The following is a 23,906-nucleotide window of genomic DNA, read 5'->3' on the forward strand; positions in this document are numbered from 1 at the left end:
GGCAAGGCACACCCGGAAGTTGGCTGTAGAGGGCAGACTGAGAGTCCTCCATGTGTTTTTCAGAACAGAAGCCGGTGCTGCTGCTTGTATAGTCTGCATAGGTAGAGATAGCGGGTGGTGCAGCAGGGATGGGGCCCGGGTTCATCCTCCGGCCTCTCATGTACAGGAGACCTCTGCTGCTGCTGGCACCACAGGGCCAGAGATGGGCCTCAGGCTCAGGTGCTGCCAGGGTCAGTGGGGGAGAAAAGGCGGTCTCCATGTTACTGGAGGGGGCAGAGGTGGATAGAGAGCAGGGGGAAGGGTCCATGCCAGACAGATGCCCCACTGACAAGACAGTCATCCTCTTCCCTGGGCAGGGCAGCCAGCAGGTGGGCATGGCCGGTGGGCTCCTGAAATACCCCAATGCCAGGGCCATGTTCCTGGCTGCCCGCAAGGTGCTGGGCTATGACCTGCTGGAGCTGTGCCTACGGGGCCCCGCTGAGATGCTGAATAAGACGGTGCACTGCCAGCCAGCTGTGTTCGTCACTTCCATGGCAGCGGCTGAGAAGCTCAGTCAGGAAGACCCAGCGGTAAGTCCATTGCCCAGATCCCGGTACCCCATGGAATGGGACAAATCGGGACTATACCTATGAATATTTATGGTTAAACTCTCTGGGACCCAGCACACGCACTAGTGAGTGGACGTGCCAGGCGTTGGATTGGTCACGGCGGTGGCCTTCTCTGGGTGTAGGACATGGGTACATTTTAAATTTGGGCCTGTCTTTCCCTTATTAGCGTTAAAAGAGAAATAAGCTTAAAATGCTTGTTTGTGCGCATAGAAGCGGAAAGCCGTGCCGACCATTGGTTTTCTGCCAGCTGCCACGTTCGCCATCATTAGTGTCTGCATTTGTACCAGCTCAGTGCTGGTTCCCCCGTAAGCATGACTCTGAATAGCACCGAGCTTTTGATATATGCTCATGAGACTCCGTCGTCAGCCTCAATTATGTCAAAAGCCAATTTAACCTATCAGTATTTATTTAGGATGTGGGAGGAAGCCTGAACCCCCCGTGGACATATCACCCATGGAGGACATACATGTATCACCCATCTATGTATTCAAGAATGTAGACAGTTTTTCCTGTGCACAAACATTTCTGTCAGTAAGTCCATTTATGATCAATATTACAACCAGTTTGTCTAAATCCAGAAGTGGAAATCATTGGTTACATAGAATATGAAGTCTACAACGTCCGTGCTTGGGAAATGTTTTATTTTTATATTCCGGTGTGCTACAAAATTTAATTTTGTACTCTGTGTCTGTACGGTAATGACATATGATTGGATTGCTCATGTTACAAATACATTTTTAGTAATGTGATCTCCTTTTTTTTTTTTTCTAATCAGATCATTCATGAAAAAGAAAAAAAAAAAAAAAACCCAATGCTTAAAATTACTCTACCTGACACAACAGAAAGACATTGGCTGTTCATGTACAATGGCAGGAAGTTACAGCCTCGCTGGCCAACTTTTAAATGTCATTTTTTTCCAAACACAACCTGTAATGTGACAGTAAAGCTGGGTACACACAAGGATGATGATTCGGCCATCCGATCTGATGATTGGTAAGTGTATACACACTTGCCAGTTGTCGGCTCGATGTGTTGTGCCTGACGTCAAAACTGCGTGGGCATTTACATGTGCCCGCCCAGTTGTGATGTCAGTCACCGGCGGCCTCTACTGACCGCCTGCACATACTGGGTCTCATTCAGACCCACTCGCGAGCGCAGGACGCTCGCAAGCGAGTCGATGGTACCCAAATGCGCATGCGCACGACGGAGGGAGCTCCGTCGTGCGCATGCGCGAGACCCGGATGTCGCTCCGGGTCTCGCACCAAAGGGGGCGTGCTGTCGATGGTGAGTGACAGCACGCCCCCTTTGGTGGGCGTGCCGGGGGCGTGGCTGCTAGACAGAGGCGTTCCCATGGGAACGCCTACCGTCTGGGGCCGGCCCCACTGACATCACTAGTGATGTCAGTGGGAGTGATTTTGGCTCTGATAGAGCCAAAAGCACTCCTGGGCTTGCGGCAGCGAGACCCTACCGCAGGGTTTCGTCACAAGCCCGATGGTCGCGATGGTCTTGACCATCGCGACCATCATCATGGACGCTCGTATAAGCTGTGGGTGGTAACCCACAGCTATGCAAGCGTCCAAGAGGCCGCTCCAAGTTTAAGTAGGAGGGCCGTGATTCAGAGCGAGCGCTCTGTTCAGAGCATCCGGCTCTGAATCAGGCCCACAGCACGATGCACCAATATATCTGCAGATATATCTGTCATCGGCTGTGCTGCACAGACACATCGCTGGTAGACACCCGCCGACGTGGCCACAATATATCAGCTGTTCAATTGAACTGCCGATATTTCAGCCAGTGTGTACCCAGCATTAGGAGCTGATTGGTTAGTACTTTATCCTTCTCCACATCTCCAAGCTTTGATCAATCTCCCCCTTCATTTCAATTAAGTACTTATAATTTTCTATAGCTATATCATTAGTGTATTTATTATTTAGTTATGTTTTTAAAGGACTTGTCTCTGATATATTTGTATTAGACTTTCGGGGGATCAAATGTAAAGTCTTCGCTAATAGATACAGATGATGAAGTGTGACCATATGACATTTGCTTTTCCTCTAGGCCGTAGAGAATTGCGTGGCGACAGCTGGATTCAGCGTCGGGGAGTACGCCGCCCTCGTATTTTCTGGCGCGCTGGATTTTACAGAAGGTAAGACGGTTGGATGGACAGACTTATCCGTCACATCCCAGAAAAATGACTCATGCAAGCGACAAAAACACTAGTTCTGTTAATGGTAACCAGAAGTTACTCAGCGCACGCTGCCATATAGTTTAGAGTAGGGGTGGGCAATAAGTGGGCTCCCAGCTGTTGTAAAATTACAAATCCCAGCATTCAATGCAAAAGTTTGCCATTTGGCCATGCTAAAACTGTTGCAAGGTATGCTGGGATATGTAGTTCAACAACTGCTTGAGGGCGGCTTATTGCCCACCCCTGGTTTTGTCTCATTAGTCCATTTCCACTCTTGAAATATGTTCTCTTCGGTATACACACTACAGATCTGCCCAATTTGAGCATGGCTACAATAGAGGTAATAATCACAAAATATCCATTTTTGGACGTATAATTGTAGATTGATTTAGTTGTGAGTGTTAAATCATTGTACAGATTGGAAACCATATTAGATTGTGTTACACTAAGAAGTGTGTAGAATTGCAAATTCCAAAAACAAGACTTGTTCTATAAACGTTCCTACGAATTGACATGTTGGGGTAAATTTACTAAAGTGAGAGTTTTTAGAAGTGAGTTTTAGAAGAGATGTTGCCCACAGCAACCAATCAGATTCTAGCTATTATCTTCTAGAAGGTGCTAGTTAAATGTTAAGTAAAATCTGATTGGTTGCTATGGCCAACATCTCTGCTAAAACTCACTTCTAAAAACTCTCACTTTAGTAAATTTATCCCGTTGAGAGGGTTCAATATCACCCATAGGCTCCAGTGGAACAGTGCCCCCATGCGGACATTCCAGGTTGCTTGCTCGATTTTTACAATCGAAGAACATATTTTGTTCTAGCAGCTTAAAAAGATTGAGACCCGCTGTATCAGAGATGTCTTGGATAAGGCACAGAAAAAGACAAATCACAGGTGCACAACTCCGAATTACTCATTTATATATAAATACATTATGCAATAAAATCTTGCAATAAATAGAGGTTTTTGGCATATGCATAAAGCCTTAGACAGACGACCGCCAGCCGCGTCTTGTGTCCACCGCTGAATCGGGCCCTCTTGTGTCTGTTATCTGACTTCCAAGCTCCAGATCATCTTCTGAGAAGTCCCCCTCCTGTCAGTAAGCCTGAGACCTGAAAGCACAGCCCACGTGCACAACTAATGCCGGCCACCCAGGCTCTAATATCAGTCCTATTGCATTTGTGGACCAAATCAACACCTGAGCCGAATAGTGGTCTGTTTTTAAATAGTTTCAATCATTATTGGCCCTATGTGGTTGGAAAGTGACCTCTATTGGCCTGTTTGTCTGGTCATCTTCCAACCCCATAAACAGGCCCCCGGTGATATGGTAAGAAATCCAGCTGCTTTAGTCACAATTGTTCCCAGCAAATCACTGTGTGTAAGTAATGAAGGGGGTTAATGTATTTTTTTCAATGTTTATATACATTTACCTGCAGGAACCTATATGGATGCGGTATCATTCTTAGGGATCTGTTAAACTAAAATCATGTTTCATATGTATATATGCAGAAATTGATAGCAGGTTTAGTGGAGCTAGTGCCATACCTCTGCTATGTTTCAGATTGAAGTTTGGGTATATTTATAAGAAACCATTACTAGAACTGGATTTGGACACTAGGGTAGTAAATTTATGGTAAAACAGATTATCAGTATCAATGCACATCTTTCAGTGAGGTCACAGAAGAGGGAATATGAAAAAAAAAAAGTTAACAAGTAGTTATATTATTTTGGAAACTGTCAGTAAATATATTTTATTGAAGTATTTGTTTTTCTTTAAATAAATAAAATATTCATTATTTTGGATTACAGTGAAATTCAAGCAACTCTCTGCTTGAATTCTCCAGTCCTTGGAGGTCAATCCAATTAGCCGCGAAAATGCACGTAAACATCGGCAAAGGCTCCTCAGCTCGCGGCACGCTGTCAGTCCAAATTCACTCAATTTTCCTCTCAGCCCTACGGGCTTGCAAGCTCTTTCGAATGAGTTTGGGCTGCTGTAAAGTGCCGCTGTTGCCGTTTGCACCGGTATAGTACATTGCGGCTAATTGGATTGACCCCTCCCCCCTCAAATCTTTCTCTGCAATACAGCTTTAGATAATAACAACGTTCTATGCAAACAGAATTATTGCGCAAAGTGAATTGTAACAGGGCTTTCTGTACCCACCTTTAGCTTTTTATGGGAAAATAACATAGATGTGAAAATATTGCTCTTTTTGTTGTGTTTTTTTTTTTTTTTTTTTTACAATAGCGCAAATAGGTGCAGATTTCTAGGCCATGAAGCTAACAATGTATTTACTTTTTTTTTTCTTTTTCGCAACGCCTCATGCACAGGAATGGGGAATGCCTTGCGTCTGCTTGCTAGATCAGCAGATGACACTGGGCTGAGACAGGGACAGGGGACAGAGCTAGGTGCTAGATCTCCGCCACATAAATCCCTACACATGTAGAAAAGACAATAATTGCAATGTTTCCCTGTTGCAGCTCTGTACGCGGTGAAGGTCCGAGCGGAGGCCATGCAGGAGGCGTCTGAAGCTGTTCCTAGCCGGATGCTCTCCGTGGTTGGGACCTCTAGGTCCAGATATTATAACGCTTGCACCGAGGCCAAAGAGCACTGCAGGACTTTGGGCATAGAAGACCCAGTGTGTGAAGTGGCGAATTACCTGTTTCCCGATGGCAGAGTCCTTGCCGGACACACTGAGGTGAGGAGTGTTTGTTGATGCGTGATAGTTATGGGTATTTACCTTCTTACACCTTTTATACAGTTCTCTTAAAGGACGCGTCCAACCTGCTCCAGCCCACGGTAGCCATCGTCATAATCTTCTGCATGGCTTTCCCTGCTGTGCGTTAGTGGGGTTGGAGGCCACCTGTCCATGCCACCGGTGCCCCTAGTCCTTGACCCCCCTGCAGTATTTCAGATGCTCTTTCCCATATTATGGGAACTACATCGAGAGCTGTTGTGGCCCTTGTGACTCGCCGCTGCCCGACCCTTTCCCCTGTACCTGTCCCTTCCTGCCCCTGGTTTCACAGTAGTGTCTTCTGCTTATGTGATGGTTGCTGTTGTGTATTATAATTACGCTGTTTGTCTTTTATATCTACCCAATGTACTGTGCTGTCTACACTTTGTAGTGCTTAATTATTATTATTCTCTTTTTTTCTACTTCAGGGTCCATAGGGGGTCCACAGGGTTGACCTTGGGGTTATAGCTGGAACAGGATCCATGGGCACCACACAGTTAAGCTTTTAGCTCCCAGGATGCACTTGGGTCCTCCTCTATACCCCGCCCCCGAGCCACAGGCACCTCAGTGTAAGCTGGTGCCCGGCCAGAGTCGGTCACCGCGCAGGGGGGCTGCAGGAGCAGCCCCCAGAAGCTTTTTATTTTAAGTTAGATTTTATTTATTTTTAATCTCTTTTTACTACAGACGGCAGCGAAGGGCTGTCTGTACAGACGCCCACGCTGCCGCTCTGATCCCCGACTGGCGCCGCGACGCCAGTACTGATCTGGGGATCGCGGCGGGAGGGCAGAGTCCGTACTAGCCGGACTCTGTCTACCTCCCAGGACTGCTGCCGGAGTCGCCGGGGATTCAGGTAAGCCGCGCGTCGCTGGCTAGCGGCGGCGCGCGGAATGCCTTAAATGCAGTCCTTTAGCCTCCGGTCCTGGGGACAGACCGGAGGCTGCTGGCAGTGGCGGCGGGCCCCCCCCATAACCCGTGGGACCACTAGACCACCAGGGATAAAGGGGCAAGCGGGAAGCCAGCATCCCTGGGGTTATGGCCAGCCAGGGGAGGAAGCCTTCCCTGTCAGCGGCTCCTCCCCTCAGCTCAGCGCGCCTTTCAGCACGTAGTCTGGCGTCGCTGAGCTGCATCTACTCGGCCACTCCTCCTCTGAGGTCTCCAGCGGCGATTTTCCCAGTGGCAGCGCAGATCTCAGGGAGCACGCGGACCGGTCCCCCTGTGTACCTCTCCCCTGATTAAGGACAGCGTACACAGCACTATAGCCCTCCCAGACACTGAATCTGGGCAGGTTGATTGTAGTGTAAAGGTGCAGTGAGTATTACTTCTGCATGGTATGTGACTTTTGCTAGTGCTGCCTGTCTGTGCTTATTTTCCGCTTACTGTCAGCTTATACCTATCCCTTTACTTCTCCTACAAGCCCTACAGGTGTGTGGGGGAGGGGCGTTTCTACTGACCTCACTTATATAGATCACGTATTTGTGAGGTCCGTCACATACAGTTGTGTGCTACTCAGTGCCATATTGTGGGCTGTTGTTCAGCACACCGGTGAGTGCGTTTTACTTCTACCCTGGTGCCAGATATATAATATATTCTGTCATGTCAGACGAGGAGGTTGAGCGCTCAGTGGCTCCGGTGTTGGCCTCCTGCGGACGCTGTTCTGCAGGAGTAGATAGGGAGGATTTGTCACAGGATGGCCTGTGTAGTCGATGCCAGGTGGCTCCTGGCCCATCCAGACCTTCTCTGGCGCAGGAACCACCGTGGGCGATGTTTTCTCAAGTGCTGGTGTCTATTGCGGACCGTCTGTCGGTCCCGACTGCTCTCCCTACTAGGGCGGTGCCCCAGCCGACCATCCCCCATTCCCCGGGTGTCCCGCAGTTATTGCGGCGTCCTCCTGGGTCTCAATCAGTAGGTCCCTATGCGGGGTTGCCTATGTATATACAGGCTTCCCCTGTGCCGCAGCAGCCTGTGGTACCTTTTCAGGCCCCTATGGCGACTCCTCCACCATGGGTGGATGTGCTCTCCAACTCCGTGCAAAATTTGGCGGCCGCTTCCTCGGCTTTTCAGTCAATGTTGCAGACTGACATGCCTTCTAGGATTTCAAAACGCCCACTCATGACACAGGCTGCTCAGGTATCGGACTCAGAGGGTTCCTCAGATGATGGGGAGGTCCCTGATGACACTGACTCGGACGCCTCGGTCCAGGAAATGGATACCAAGTCGTCCATTAATGTGCGAGCACTAGTTAGGGCGGTGCGAGCTATTCTTCTTATAGAGGATGAGGCACCGGTTCCTAAGTCGAAGTTTCCTAGTTTCAAAAAAACTAAGGTGGCTTCTGCGGTGTTTCCCCTGTCGGATCAGTTGACGGATCATATGGCGGTAGCTTGGCAGGCGCCCAGTAAGAGATTCCTTCCTCAGAAGCGGTTGGCTTCTAATTACCCCTTCCCTGAGGCACATTGTAAAAAATGGGAAACTCCATCGGCGGTGGATTCCCATGTCACCCGTTTAACTCGGGGCGCCACCTTACCATTACCGTCGATATCCTCGCTGAAGGATCCCACGGACAGGAAAGTTGAGACTTGCTTAAAGTCTATTTACTCCCTCTCCGGGGCGGTGGCCCGACCGTCCATGGCCATCTCCTGGGTGGCCAAGGCCATTGAGGGGTGGGCCAATGCATTGGAAGATACCTTCCCAGACGACGCTCCGGATGTCCAGCGGGCGTTGTTGGGACAAATGAGGGACGCTGCTTCTTACATTGGTGAAGCTTCTTTAGATGCTAGTCTGCTGACCTCGCGGGTATCGGCTGCAGCGGTGTCTGGCCGCCGATCCTTGTGGTTGCGGTCCTGGAGAGCGGACTCTGATTCAAAGAAGGGTCTGGAGGCCTTACCTTTCAATGGGGAATTACTATTTGGTCCGGACTTGGACAAAATAGTGGACACCCTGGCTAAATCCAAGTCGGCCTTCCTCCCTTCGGCGGCACTGCCTGCTAAGGTTCGGAGTTCGGCTTTTCGTTCCTTTCGGTTTCAGGGTAAGGCGAAAGGTCAGTCCTTCCCGAGACAGTCTGCGAGTAAGGCGAAAGGTTAGTCCTTCCCGAAACAGTCTGCGAGTAAGACTGCCTCTAAACCCAAGAAGCAAGCCTGGAGTGCTCGGCGCCCTTCTTCCAAGCAGGAAGATAAACCTGCGGCCTGATGGGACGGGCCTCCCTCTGGGGGACCTCAGAGTGGGAGGCCGACTTCTTCTATTTGCCCAGTGCTGGCACAATACCACCACGGATGCCTGGGTTCGAGAAGTGGTCTCCCAGGGGTACGCCCTGTCTTTTCGGCACAGACCACCCCACCAGTTTTTCTGCACAAGTCCTTCTCAGGACAAGACCAAGGCGTTACAGGTTCAGGAGGCTATAGAGTCCTTGCTGAAAGCAGGGGTCATTGTTCCCGTTCCTCTATCACAACGAGGGGCGGGGTATTATTCGTCTCTGTTTCTGGTGCAGAAACCCAATGGTTCTCATCGCCCTATCCTCAACTTGAAGTCTCTGAACAAATTCCTCAGAGTTCAGGATGGAAACGTTACGTTCCATCATTCTGGCGATGGAACCGGGGGATTACATGGTGTCCCTGGACATCCAGGACGCCTACCTCCATGTTCCGATAGCATCTTCACACCAGCGGTATCTGAGGTTCGCTATCCTTCAACACCACTATCAGTTCCGGGCGCTACCCTTTGGTCTCTCCACGGCACCGAGGGTGTTCACGAAGATTATGGCGGTCATGGCCGCACATCTTCGGAACCAGAATGTACGGCTGCTGCCGTATCTGGACGACCTCCTGTTGCTGGCGAGCTCCCCGGAGGTACTGCTTCAACATCTCCACCTGACGATCGCTTGCCTGCAAGCACACGGGTGGTTGATAAATTGGAAAAAGTCCTCCCTGATTCCATCACAGCGGATGGTTCATTTGGGAGCCCTGCTGGATTCGCGTCAGCAAAGGATCTTCCTGACTCCGGAGAAGGTCGCCTCCCTACAGCTGCGGATACACAGTTGCCTGAGCCGTTGCCGCCTGTCGGTCCATTCGGCTATGAGAGTTCTGGGGTCCATGGTGTCGACATTCGACATGGTGGAATTTGCCCAGTTCCATTCCCGGCCCCTGCAGGGGCTGATTCTATCAGAATGGAACAGGTTACCTCACCGGATCCGCTCTCAGGTGCTGGTGTTGTCTCCGGACGTTCGGCAATCTTTGGCTTGGTGGCTTCAGACAGCTCATCTGGTCGAGGGGCGCCCATTTTGGATCCCGGACTGGGTCCTGCTCACGACGGATGCCAGTCTCCGGGGTTGGGGGGCAGTGACCGGCTCTTTGTCGCTTCAGGGTCGTTGGTCAGCGGAAGAAGCACTTCTCCCCATCAACATCCTGGAACTGCGGGCAGTATACAGGGCCCTGCAGTCGTCCGGCCCCGCTCTTCACGGAAGGGCGGTACAGGTGCAGTCCGACAACGCCACCACGGTGGCGTATATCAACCACCAAGGCGGAACTCGCAGTCAGGCAGCGATGTCGGAGGTGTCTCGTATCCTGACTTGGGCGGAGGGTCACATTCCGGCGATCTCTGCGGTCTTCATCCCCGGAGTCCTCAATTGGGAGGCGGACTTCCTCAGCCGTCACAACGTGCATCCCGGGGAATGGTCGCTTCACCCAGAGGTGTTTCAGCTACTCGTGGACAGGTGGGGACTGCCGGAGCTGGACTTGATGGCCTCCCGTCGCAATCACAAGTTGCCCGTTTACGGGTCAAGGACAAGAGACGCAGGCGCAAGTCTGGTGGACGCGCTGTTGGTGAAATGGACGTTTCACCTGGCGTATCTGTTTCCTCCGCTATCCCTGCTTCCTCGGGTTCTGCGGAAATTCAAGCAGGACGGCGGCATGCTCGTGCTGGTAGCTCCGGCGTGGCCCAGACGTCCTTGGTACTCCGATCTCAGGAGCCTCTCCATCGACGCTCCGTACCTTCTTCCTCAGCGTCGGGACCTGTTGTCTCAGGGGCCCTGCCTTTACCCGGATCTGGGTCGGCTGTCTTTGACGGCGTGGCTTTTGAGACAGCCGTCTTGAGGTCTTGGGGCTTCTCCAGTTCGGTTATTGGTACCATGCTCAGGGCACGCAAGCCTGCTTCAGCACGGATTTATCACAGAGTGTGGCACACTTACTTTCAGTGGTGTGAGTCCAGACATTATGATCCTCAGGTGTTCCGAGTTTCTAGGATCTTGGAATTTCTTCAGTCAGGATTGGATCTCGGCTTACGCCTTGCATCTCTGAAGGTTCATGTGTCCGCCTTGTCCGTGTGGTTTCAACGGCGGATTGCAATACTACCAGACGTTCACACCTTTTTCCAGGGTGTTCTCAGGATCCAGCCTCCCTTTGTGCCTCCTGTGGCTCCTTGGGACTTGGCGGTGGTGCTACGGGTCCTGCAGGGTCCTCCGTTTGAGCCTCTTGAGGCGGTGGAGCTCAAGTGGCTGACATTTAAGACGGTTTTTCTCCTGGCAATTGCTTCGGCCAGGAGGGTGTCTGAATTGGGGGCGCTTTCCTGTCGCCCTCCTTTCCTGATTTTTCACCAGGACAGAGCGGTGCTCCGCACTCGTCCTGAGTTTTTGCCCAAAGTGGTCTCGAAGTTCCACATTAATCAGGAACTTGTTGTGCCAGCTTTTCAGTCCCCTGATCTTTCAGCTGGTGAGACTTCCTTAGATGTGGTCCGGGCGCTTAGAATTTATGTAGACCGGACGGCTTCGGTTAGGAAGTCTGATTCCTTGTTTATCCTCTTTGGTTTTCACAAGAGGGGTTGGCCTGCCAACAAACAAACGTTAGCCCGTTGGCTTCGTTCCGTTATTTGTGAGGCTTATGCACAAGAGGGTTTACCTGTGCCAGCCTCTGTTAAGGCTCATTCCACTCGTTCTGTGGGTCCCTCTTGGGCTGCTAGACGTGGCGCTTCTGCTGTTCAGCTGTGTAAGGCGGCCACTTGGTCTTCTATTCAAACGTTTTTGAGGTTCTATGCGTTTGACACCTTCGCCTCTCAGGATGCTTCCTTTGGGCGCCGGGTGCTCCTTTCAGCACAAGAGCGTCCCCGCCCTTAGTTGAACTGCTTTGGGACATCCCCAAGGTCAACCCTGTGGACCCCCTATGGACCCTGAAGTAGAAAACAAGAGATATGGTAAGAACTTACCTTTGTTATCTCTGTTTCTACGAAGTCCATAGGGTCCACAGGGCGCCCGCCCTGACGCACCTGGCTTCAAATGGGCTGTGTGGCTGGTCACCGGTTTTCCGTCTCCTATTGCTGTGAGTATGGTTTCTTGTGTGTTCCAGTCTTCCTTCTCTCTGTTCCATATTCTCCTCCGGCCTAGGCTGCTTACCAACTGAGGTGCCTGTGGCTCGGGGGCGGGGTATAGAGGAGGACCCAAGTGCATCCTGGGAGCTAAAAGCTTAACTGTGTGGTGCCCATGGATCCTGTTCCAGCTATAACCCCAAGGTCAACCCTGTGGACCCTATGGACTTTGTAGAAACAGAGATAACAAAGGTAAGTTCTTACCATATCTCTTGTTATTTATTATGTTCCGGATACAGTATTTTTGAATGGGTTGTGTAAAATGAAACTTAAATAATCTTTATAATTATTTTAATTGGACGTTGTGCTCAGGAAACAAACCTATACCCAATCGGAGCATTAGAACGATTGTAATGCACAAGTTACATGCGTTAACTGCTGTAGAAAATTCACCCACAGATGTGTCCTCATAAATCTAATGTCTTTACGCCATACGGCGCGACTGGGACAGTCCGTGTGCTGTAGCGTTCCCTATTTGCCTCTTATTTGGATGGCCGATGCAGCGAAACGCCGCTCACCGTGTACTACAGACGCTGGGCTGCAACTTAAACCGCTCAGGAATTAGGGCCTGATTCAGACCCACTCGCGAGCGGCTGTCCGCTCGCAAGTGGGTCGATGGTCTGCACTGAGCATGCGCACGACGGAGGGAGCTCCGTCGTGCGCATGCGCCAGACGCGACGAGCGAAGGACTTTCCTTCGCTCGTTGTGTCTGATCAAAGGGGGCGTGCTGTCGATGTTGATTGACAGCACGCCCCCTTTGGTGGGCGTGCCTCCCTGACGGGGGCGTTCCCAAGGGAACGCCTCCCGTCAGAAGCCGGCCCACTGACATCACTAGTGATGTCAGTGGGAGTGATTTTGGCTCTGATAGAGCCAAAATCACTCCGGGCCTTGCGGTTGAAAACCTCAACCGCAGGCTCCGGCTCGCAGTTTCGATGGTCGCGTCGCGATGGTCAAGACCATCGCGGCCATCAAACTGCACGCTCGTATAGGCTGTGGGTGGTGACCCACAGCTATACGAGCGTCCAGGAGGACGCTCCATTTTTATGGAGGGCGGCCCTCATTCAGAGCGTGCGCTCTGCTCAGAGCGTACGGCTCTGAATGAGGGCCTTAGTTTCAATAAGTCGCAGATGAAGCACAGTGGACTTGGCTTGAGAAAAAGCTCCGGCCGCTGCATCGGAGCCGTTCTTACACAGATTAAGACTCATGGGGAATCCACGGGAGGTATTCAATTGTCCCCGAAAGCTGGGACTATTTTGCGGCTGTGATTGCGAAAGCGCATGGATCCGGGAACTTATCCTATGTGTTTTCATTGGGAAACGGGAAATTTTTCATGCGGTAAAAACTAAGGGGTAATTGAGTTGGCCAGAAAAAAAATTGCGGTAAAGTCGCGTTTTTACTGCACGAGAAATTATCATGTGCAATTGAATTCCCATCTCAGTCGCACGCATCATATACAATCGTCGCACATCAAATTGATCAGCGTAATGTAGTATTGTCGTTCCCAGATGCTTCACTCAGGCGTATAAGATGAAAATTTTTGCGCGAGAAAAACGTTCGGTGCGGCCGAATCGCCCAGCACATGACGCTCCGAGAGGGGCTAATTGCCGCGACTTGAGCCACAGTGTATGAGGACACATCTGTATTTTGAATCAGATAATATGCAACTAACTTTCTACTTTTGGTAGATATTGGCCATGCTCATTAACTATACAACAGACATTCCTCACTTAACGACCTACCTATTTAGCGACCGTTCGGACTTCGGACCGGCACTCCGACCAGCTAACTGGGGCGTTCTCTCGGAGGAGGTGGGGGCACACACAGGTACGTGTCACCCTCAGCCTGGGTCCTGCTGCTTCCCGGTTACTATATGTCCTCTCTTAACAACCGAGTACTCGGTCGTTAAATGAGGAATGTCTTTTTTTAGCATTTGGCACTTTGTAGTTTGAACTTGGTGTCTTACGTTTAATAATTAGCGTCCTGTTGCTCTACAGGTAATTCACTTCATTTCTTACCCCTATCCTAGGCCATTGAGTTTCTGCAAAACAATTCCAAGAAATTCCGTTTTGCCCGTACTAAGGTGCTGCCAGTAAGCGGGGCTTTTCACACTCGCCTGATGGAACCCGCCGTGGAACCTCTCAAGAAAGTTCTGAAGACCTTAAACTTCAAGCAGCCGCTCGTTAACGTGTACTGTAACGTCGACGGAAAACGGTACCGACACGCGGCAGGTATACAGGATCTCCTCGCCAAGCAGCTGGTTTCCCCTGTGAAATGGGAGCAGATAATGCATGCCATCTACGAAAGGAGACAAGGAATCGAATTCCCCTGGACCCTGGAAATGGGACCAGGAATCCAGCTGGGGACAATGCTAAAGATTTGCAATTTAAAGGCTTGGAGATCTTACAAAAACATTGATGTTTTTGAAAACGACTGACTGTAACAACTTCAATCTTTTCCTGGATTCCTGAGCGATCGCTTAAAATTAAACCCAAAGTACTAGTTGCTTTACCCATGGTTGCTAGTAATAGTTATAGCTCTACTTGCAACCTTGTCACCGACTCGAGGAAGATTACAGAGGATGTGTTGAGAGAGCAGTTTTCATACACGGCTCATACAGAAATTCTTTTTTCTAGATAAATTAGTATATTTTCTCTATTTATATGTGTAGCTTTCATAGAGAATACAAAATTTATATTTTGGATGTTAATTTTCGAAGCAGAATTCATCACTCTCTGGCATACTCTGTGCTTTAAAAATGACAGACCTGGTTGCTAAGGGTTACAGCGCTTGTTTTGCATAGTCATCTATGCTCCAGTTTTCATAACTGTCCCTCTGTGTATGAAACTCTTCTCTAATCTCTGGGCACTACTGATGCCCCCGTGTGCAAGTGGAAATACAACAACACTATTGTACATTGAGCTATACTGAACCTGAACATGCAACAATGGCGCCCCAGTGTTTTTAGCAACAGGGGATTCTAATTTTTGTGAAATTAAATCTGCAAATATGCCATTTACAAATAGCTATTTTTTGGTTTGCATGGAAGTTCCTGCAGTTTTTACTATGTATTCATTGTTTTATGTTTCCAGGGTTTTTTCATTTCTTTTGTGCTTTTCACCAGTTTGTTTATATCATCAGGCAACAATTTTTTTATTTTTTTTTCTCTTCCCATGGACATCACGCGGTCCTGCATCCGATACAACTATGTCTAGAACAGCTTTGTGTCATTATCCAACTGCAAACAGTGACAATTACAGATTACCATTAAATGATATGGAATAAAAGCTCCGAGTATATGGCGGCTTGGTACAGTGCCACATGCATCCAAGTGATGTCACTAGATTCTCCACTGCCTTGAGTATATGTAGATCGGTATGGTATATTATGCCGACATTCAAAATGCCAACAGCTACCATAAAGTTGATATTGCCTGGCTATCGACATTGTGAGTGTCGACAGCGGGATTTAGCGATACATTTCACTCTAATGCTAATTGCAGCCTACTCCTGAAATTGTGTGTCGACATTCTGACTGTATACCGTGTAGGTAAGTGGTTCCCAATTCCAGTCCTCCAGTACCACCAACAGGTCATGATTTGGAGGTCATCTTTTTTTCCTGGGTCGGTACGTATCCCACCTGCTTCCACAGACAGAAATCCTGAAAACACGACCTGGAGTAGATGATGTACTTTAATCATGTAATATTCTGCCTAAATAGCAGTGACACCTTCAGGTTATAGTGAGTACTGTATGCTTTGGGTGATGTGTAATATGGGAAAGGGTATTAGTTTTGATTAAATCACAGTTCTCCTTTTACTTTATATTCCCTGTTATCGCTGGAATGATTACCAGCGGGTGGGATTAGCATCTATAATCCCTGTAAATCCTGGCAGTACAGCTCTGCTCCCACGCGATACTCTCTCACTATTGTCGGGTGTTGTGTAAACACCACTCTGGTTTCACTTCTTGAAATTGGATAATGAGGAAATGAGGTCCCCAGTGTCCAATTAGATCCGTGTTTACATGAATACAATGAGCAGAACTTTGGTCATTGGAGTTCAGTACCTCTGAACTGATGCAGGGCTATTCTTCCTCATTCCGCGGTGATTATGGAAAGATTTGTACTGAATTATCTGCTGCCTAATGGTAGAAAATGTGACCTCACCTCTGTGCTGCAGACTCTTAATATGTGCAGCAACATTATTTCAAGAGAGTAAAAAAAAAAGTTGCCATAATCCTGGTGGGTTGTCAAATTCTCTTGTAGGGGCCCATTTATCAACAATCGCGTCTGCAATGCCATCTGGGTGCGATACTAGCGCCCATGATCACATTGCAGGATGTGCGATGATAACGCTGGTATGTATCAAATGGTACATTAAGGGACAAGGGCGGTCCTGAAAGGAGCCTGTCCCTGCGATGTGCTTGGAGTGATGTGACCACATCAGCGGCCTCTGCACTTTTGTGCCGGGACTTGGTCTACAAATCGTACGTGCGCGGCGGCCATTGCCGGGAAAGGCTTCTCCTGAACCCTCTCCCGGTAATATTTGCATTGTGTAGCCCAGATGACGTTGGCTGCGAAGGCCAAACTCCGGAATAGCCTGAGTTTTTGTAAATCTGACCGCATCTCAACCCCTATAGATACCTATGGGGGTTGCGGCTGCTGTTGGAAATTGAGGGACAGCAGCAGATGTGGGAGATATAATCTCCTATGATCCCTCCATAATACCTCTGGGGGATACTAAATATTTTCAAATATCCCCCAAAAACGGGTATTTTTCAGTTAGTATGGGATGCAGTAAGAAGTGTGATTAGTGTTATCTGTTAGGATAACATGCTTTTCTGGCCAGAGCAAAGTTTTCTGTTGTCATAGAAACTGCTTTGCTGCCTGCTTCCTATACTCTGTTGTCATGGAAACTGCTTTGCTGCCTGCTTAATATACTCTGTTGCCATGGAAACTGCTTTGCTCTTGGTTCTTATACTCTGTCATGGAAACTGCTTTGCTGCCTGCTTACTCTGTTGTCAGAGAAACTTTTGCTGTCTGCTTCCTATACTCTGTCAGATAAACTACTTTGCTGCCTGCGTCTTGTACTCTGTTGTCATGGAAACTACTTTGCTGCCTGCTTCTTATACAATGTTGCTATTCGCCAGCTGCAAGATCAGCTATACATTCACACAAAGAGCACACGTAAGGACCCAAAGTAACCATCTCTCAGCAATCAAGTTACTGAAATTGTTTTTATTAAACATTTGATTTAAAGATTTGCGAGACAGCTTGAGGTCAGGCTGAGAAGAGGATGGCCAGCATTCCTTCTCTCACATGTACAAAAATCACCTGTCTTATGGACCTCTGAGGAATACAAGTTAAGTGCAAGATCTATAGTCATCAATCGTGGCCACGTAAAACCCACAATACATTGAATTAATTTAAAACTAGCAACCACCAAAATTTGACATTTCTCATACAAAAACAAATTTGCAGTGACCCAGCACTATAAGAAAAATTAAAATATAAAAAGTATCATCTCAGTGTATGACTGGCACCTCCTGGGTGGCACGCATCGACCAGAGTCCTGCCGTGGCCTCATAACATCCTCCATCTTTCTCAGTCATCGAGTCCCAGCTTGATAACGAGTCCGCAGACTGCAACCAGCGCAGCCAGAAGTAGCACATTCGGGAGTGTGGTCCCTGGATCCCTCGTGGATACCTGTAGAGGGGGATAGACAAGGAAAGGATGACGATGGTTATAGTTACAACTGGAAGGTCTGTAGTTACTTTAAAACAAGTTATGGGAAATGTACTTTTTTTGGGGGGGGGGGGGGGGGAGAGGGGGGGTCTGCATGCTTTTCAGGCTGAGACTTGTACCGTTCTGCTTTAGAGAGAGAGAATATTGTAGTAATACAGGACATGTATACAGAGGAAGCACAGACCTGAATTAAACTTTGACATAAGTCAAACTGCAGGTACCGATGTGTCCTCATACATCTAGCCTCCTTGCACGTTAAACAGCCCTTCTAATCGTGCTGTGCCGTGACAAAAGATTCTCTGCGCTACCGCGGCACACGGAGCTCCAGCGTTGTGTGGCCTCCTGGAGATAAAGCTTACTTACAGTCAGATAAGCTGCTGAAACGCTGATAATCGTTCAGATCTGGCCGACGCGCGACCGTTTGGAATGATTGTCGCTCAGTGCATGTAGATGGCGATAATCAACGGCTGAAAAACCGTCAGGAAGGTTTGTTTTGATTATCAAACACGTTTGATCTTCCAGACCAACGTTCTGCCGATTACATGCTGTGAACGGTACATGGTAGCCACACATTATGCAGTGTACGGAGGTGCGTCTATTATCCTCACGTTGCTCAGCACCGCGTCCGTTTGGCCGGATCAGGTACTTTGGCACCTAGTATGTGGCCAGCATTAAAAATGTTTGAAAGGCAATTACATTGTCGGGAGAACCAATGCTCAGTCCCAGGGGTGTATCTACCCATTGCCAGGATGGCACTCGCCAGGGGCGCCGACCAAAGGGGGGGTGCCGTTTGGCAGTGCCACCAGCAGTCAAGAGGTGGACAAGTCCCCCAGCCCCACAAGTGTAGGGCAGACAGCAGTGAGCGCAGTCTGCCCTACACAGTTTACATACAGACAGCCGCCAGCGGCAGCTGTGTGTTTGTAATAGCAGCCAGCCAATAAGAGTCAGACAGACTCTCATTTGCTGCTGCGTAGTCTTAGAAGGGAGATGGCTGGAGCTCACTTATGAGCTCCATCTTCTGAATACCCCCACAGCATGCGATGGGAGAGATGTCATGATGTCTCTCCTATGCAGGAGAAGAACGGGCTGGGACTCAGAGAGGACAGTAGCGATCATGTCATGAGCAGGGATCAGGTAAGTTGTATTTTTTTTCTGTATGTGTGCAAGCCTGGCACTGCAGGGGGGGCAATGAAAAAGGGGGTTACTGCCACTGGGGGCACTTTATGGGGGGATGCCCATGACTAGGGACATTGTGTAGGGGTGGCCAATTTAGGGGGGGGGACTAGTACTGGGGTCTACTACTGGGGGCACTTTATAGGGGGACTACTACTGGGGGCAATGCAGCATTTGGGGGGACTACTGGGGGCAATGCAGCATTGGGGGGGACTACTAATGGGGCCACTGTATAAGGGGGCTACTACTGGGGGCACTATATAGGGGGGACTACTACTGGGGGCAATGCAGCATAGGGGGGATTACTACTGGGGGCACTGCATAGGGGGGCATCAGTCCATTACATTGCCAGGGGCGCTTTGATCCCTAGATACACCCCTGCTCAGTCCCAGTGACATCCGGCACCTATGCCTAGGTGGAGCCATGACGGCGCTGTGGGTTATAACAGAAACCCAGAACTCGGCCCTGCCATGCTTAGTGGAAATTGGAAGCAGGTGAATTCTTGAATCACAAGTTAAAGATTATTCGTATCTATCGTTCTTAGTGGTGAAAACTGGATATACAGGTATTGTTATGTATTATCCGGAAGGCTTGGAACATGTTTTGTTTTTCAGGGGTTTTTTTTGTTTTTTTTTGCAGAACCGAAACTCTGCCGAGGCACATTTATAAATCACCCGAATCCTTTCCCCGCACTTAACCTAATTATCCTCACTAAAGTGTTTAGCGCTCGTCACATTGATGGTAGCCAAGAAGCGACAGGTCCGGTCCATGATTCAGGTGGTCACCGAATGCAGATGCAAAAATTTTTCACGTTAGATTTACAAATGTGAGTTGCATGAATCTTAAGGTATATGCAATTTAAAATCCAACGTACGGCTGCGATCAGCACAGAGATACTCCAGTCCTTGCCATCAACTGTCGGCGGACCTGACTCTGAGTCACGCTATGTCGGCATTCATGCAAACGCCCAGTGTTTTTCCGCCTCTGCATGGGTCTGAGTTTGCATGTACAGAGTCACAGTACAGATTTGGGCGCACGGTAGTAGAAATGTAAGGAGCATAAGTAACGGGGCTGGCAAAGAGGCGCACTGAGATGTTGCTTATAAACCTTGTGTCCCTGGCAGCAGTTAAAGTGAATACACTCCATTAATTTGTTGGTAAAACATTTTTTAAATAAACTTTCGCAACAGGTTTTCTCGTTTTTATTTAATAATTGTCTCAAGTTTGTTTTTTTCACGATTAGGAAAACAGAAAAAATACTGACACGCCCGAATATACAGCGAGATTACAAAACTTACCAGAGCCGTTCTTCCAGGGTTTTGTGTCACACCATGATCCACACGGCTTGTGATATTCTTAACACTTCTTAAAAGGCTCAGCACAAAGGCTTGGCAATTGCCGGCAATGCGTCTGTGAAATGACAGAGAAGGTCATGAATGGTCATTTTTAAATTTAGTAGTTTCCCATAATGCTTTGCCATGCAAGGCTGTTGTTACATCCCTAGAGCCTGTAGGCACCACCCATGAGGACCTAAGTCCCGCCCTCTAGCAACCCTTCTATCTCTAAAAAATAAAACATCATTTCATACTTCCCAACAGTCCTAATTCTGGCAAAACAGTCTCAATTTAAGGAAACTGTCCAGCTACCATGACAGTAGCCACATTTGCCCTAACTCCTAGAAACTTGGAAGGTTTGTCATAGCTCACTGTTCACCTGTCAATGGTCATGACCTAGCAATCCCCCCCCCGATTTGTCCTGATTCCCATAGTTAACTGTCACAGAGTTATTGCAACCTGCGTCTCTCATATACTGCGCATAAAGAATAATAAGAACTGAAGCTCCGCCTGAAAACGTACATTTTTACGGCCTCTGCCAGATAAATGACAGAAAGCTGGTGATCGCTTTGGGGCCACTTCTCCAATTTATCTCTCTCCCAGGCTTGGTACATCTCCCCTCCTGTCTTTTTTCCAATGTTTGTCTGCTCCAGCAGGTGTGTTAGAGCTCCCAGACATTACAGTGAATACATCTCTTCTTTCTCAATTTTTCCCACTATACGACAAGTGAAATCTCTAGTTACAGCCAGTTTGCAAACCCTACTAATGTGTAATGGATACAAAGGGGCAGATGTACTAAGCTCTGGCAAAGTGATAAAGTACCAACCAATCGGCTCCTAACTGTCACTTTTCAAACACAGCCTGTAACATGACAGGAGCTAATTGTCTGGTAGTTTATCACTCTCCAATTTATCACTTTCCAGAGCTCGGTACATTTCCCCCAAAGTGTGACAACATCGGCCATGTCCGCATACACGACCCTGGAAATCACAAGCCAATTGCCATGTTCCTGAATCCACCATAGTTTCCCAGACCCCCCCAACACACACATCCTGGGGGGAAGGGGGGGGACACGTCTTCCCAGGTACGATAGTGCATTGTTAAGCTGGCCACTCACTTCACGATGGTTTGTACGATTATCGCTCAGCATCACAGACTGAAGATGGCTAAAACCTGGCCTGGATCGTGCAGTGTATGGAGGCACATCGCTCCTCGCCTCCTATTGTGCAGGCTATAGCCAGCGCTACACGATATGATGAGAGGAGCTACCATCAACCCAGACCCATTATTTTATGCACTGCATAGGTCTGAGAGAGACACAATGTGCAAGCTAATCATTCTGACACCTAATGGAAAAGTGGATCAATATCCAAAAGGCATCGTATAACATTATACAGATACATGTATATAATACATACGTGATGTTATACCCTGGCGTGCTGTATGGCCATGGGCCTGTTTTTGCTATAAAGCAGCCTGATATCCCATTATACTGCTACCTGCTTAGCTGCACGGAGTTGAAATGCCGGTTATGTAAAACACTATTTCAAGAGCAACAACAAGAACAAATATTTGACAACAGAAACATTACAGACCACAAGCCTTCATACAGAGAGTAAGAGGTGCGAGCAAACAGAATTATCTCCAATCCAAATGTGTGTTCATATGATTACCCATTCAACGGACTGTCGCCTACCAAAATGCTTTGCTTACGTGTGCCTAGCACAGAGATATATATGGTCTGTACTAAGCATGGCCTCACAGTATCCCTTCATGTGGGTTATGAGATCATTTAGGCAGCTGAGGCTGCTTTCTGTCACAGTTTCAATTCTTTCTAGTCCTACCAGTCCCCCGGTGAATCCCCCATACCCTGACACATTCCCTTTGCCACTAGGCCCTACCCTCAACTACTCTATTGTAATAGGATAAGACTGACCAGAGGGCTGTATGAGAAGATAATGGGGAAGGGAAGAAAAACAATGACAACTGTATGAAACAGTAATCTTTGCAAAGAACCTTACTACCCTCATCATAGAAAATAAGAAAAGTCCAATAAACAAGATTATTTGCACACATTCATCCCATTGCAATATGCATCACAATTGGCCTGGAAGCTTAAAAGCAGCAGGGAGTAAAATGGCTGAAGAGGGCTGTCCAATGGTAGGAAGTCAGCCAATCACATGATGACACTAACATCCAATGCGGGGACTCCTTTAGCTGTGTATTGCCTTCTATGTCCGGCTCCTGGCCAGTCTCAATACCATCCTTAAAAATTGCATTAGACCAGAGTTTCCCAAGCTCGGTACTCAAGGTGCCCAAGGTAGAACAGAACAGTGGCACAGTGGTTAACATTACTGCCTCACAGCACTCGGATCAAGACCCTTTATGTGTGGAGTTTGTATTTTCTCCCCATGTTTGCGTGGGTTTCTACTAGGTGCTCTGGTTTCATCCCACACTCTATTAAAAACAAACTGGTTAATTGACTTCTGACAGAAATGACCCCATGTGTGTATTGTGTGTGGAAGGGAATATTGATTGTACGCTGCACTGGGGCAGGGACTGTTGTGAGTGGGCAAAATATTCTCTATAAAGTGCTGGGTAATATGTGGGCACTATATAAATAATCTGAGGAGAGAACAATTTAAATCTCTGCTTTTCCAACACTCCTATAAGAACAAATGATGTAATTACCAGTGAGCGTTGTTTTGTGTAATCCGCCAAATGACCTTTTTAAAAAGGACTCTGTACCGAGTCATTAAACCAAATCCTTTCCTAAAGCAAACAACGTACTTTGCGAGTAAATGGCAGCTTGCACCTTTTGCAGAAGCCTACAGTGATATTAACTATCGTTATTAGTTAATATGCGGACACGTACATAGATTCACGAATAACGTGCGCCATCTTGTTTTGAAATCTCATGTCGTATTGCCTGTGAAATTCATCTCCAATGACCGCCAACCTCTGACCAATCTGCGCTGCAGAGCTGTAGTGTAGAAAAACAGATGTTATTTACTTATAAAAATACACAAGTGACAGCGCTATAATATGTATGTATGTGTAAGATATCACATATCATACATTTATATATGCAGAATAATGTTATATACGGTGAGTTATGACGTAAAAGCATATTCCTATCATGTGTAGCACAACCCAGAACTTAAAATTCCACTTTGATTAGACCACGAATATATCAAATAATCTATTTTACTAACATTCAATGCAGCGATGCGCCAGTCTGGCTGGTCCCCCCAAAGTCTCCGTTGGAGCCTTAGTGGGGACCTACTGTTCCAGATAATTTACTGAAGGTAAAAATACATTTTTTAATTTGTCCAAAACTTAAACCCAAAACTAATATTAAAAATTTTGGGTGGAATTTTTGTAGAATTCCTTTACCATACAGCTACTGCCGACAGAAGACAATTACTTCTGTCGGCAGTTGCCGTCTCCTTATCCCCACCGTCCATTGTTGTGTCTACTCTCTACTTAAAGTCAAAGTCTTTGCTGTAATATAACACCTGCATACTGCTTCCCCACGTCACAGCTCACTCCAGCATGGAACAGGCTTATGTAGCATGTGGCAATTATCCACCACAAGCTGGATCAGGATCTTATAATACATGCAATTCAACATAAACACATAGGAATATACCCTTTAAGAGTTTCATCACGCATCGGCATAATCAATGTATCATTCGTCATCGTCAACTTAATGATGATGAAGGGTGTTTATAAAGTGAAAAAAGAGGCTTTAAATAAAAAAAAAACCCAGTGCGTCTATAACCACCA

General features: G+C 47.9%; 2 protein-coding genes across 2 annotated transcripts in view; one reads left to right on the forward strand and one right to left on the reverse strand.

Annotated features, from left to right (window-relative positions):
- MCAT (malonyl-CoA-acyl carrier protein transacylase) lies at nt 1-17,652 on the forward strand. The gene is made up of 4 exons (XM_088478316.1): nt 1-569; nt 2,667-2,754; nt 5,271-5,488; nt 13,896-17,652. The coding sequence occupies exons 1-4, from the start codon at nt 129-131 to the stop codon at nt 14,301-14,303; spliced, it is 1,155 nt and encodes a 384-aa protein (XP_088334442.1). The 5' UTR covers nt 1-128; the 3' UTR covers nt 14,304-17,652.
- LOC148517754 (uncharacterized) overlaps nt 17,077-23,906 on the reverse strand; it is a 23,028-nt gene continuing 16,198 nt past the window's right edge. The window contains exons 4-6 of the mRNA XM_088478317.1: nt 22,993-23,100; nt 20,082-20,193; nt 17,077-17,572 (exon numbers count right to left, since the gene is read on the reverse strand). Coding sequence (XP_088334443.1) covers nt 17,471-17,572; nt 20,082-20,193; nt 22,993-23,100 — 322 coding nt within the window. The 3' untranslated portion in view covers nt 17,077-17,470. The remainder of the gene's footprint in view (nt 17,573-20,081; nt 20,194-22,992; nt 23,101-23,906) is intronic.

Source organism: Taudactylus pleione, unplaced genomic scaffold (genome assembly GCF_031769625.1).
Source record: "Taudactylus pleione unplaced genomic scaffold, aTauple2 ptg000212l, whole genome shotgun sequence".
Classification (NCBI taxonomy): domain Eukaryota; kingdom Metazoa; phylum Chordata; class Amphibia; order Anura; family Myobatrachidae; genus Taudactylus; species Taudactylus pleione.

What these genes read in the sequence shown, in the direction of transcription:
- MCAT (XM_088478316.1), top strand. Translation starts at nt 129, where the DNA reads ATGGGGCCCGGGTTCATCCTCCGGCCTCTCATGTACAGGAGACCTCTG. An exon ending in TCAGTCAGGAAGACCCAGCG is followed by an intron (nt 570 to 2,666) that starts GTAAGTCCATTG and finishes CTTTTCCTCTAG; the next exon opens with GCCGTAGAGAATTGCGTGGC. An exon ending in TCCTTGCCGGACACACTGAG is followed by an intron (nt 5,489 to 13,895) that starts GTGAGGAGTGTT and finishes CCCCTATCCTAG; the next exon opens with GCCATTGAGTTTCTGCAAAA.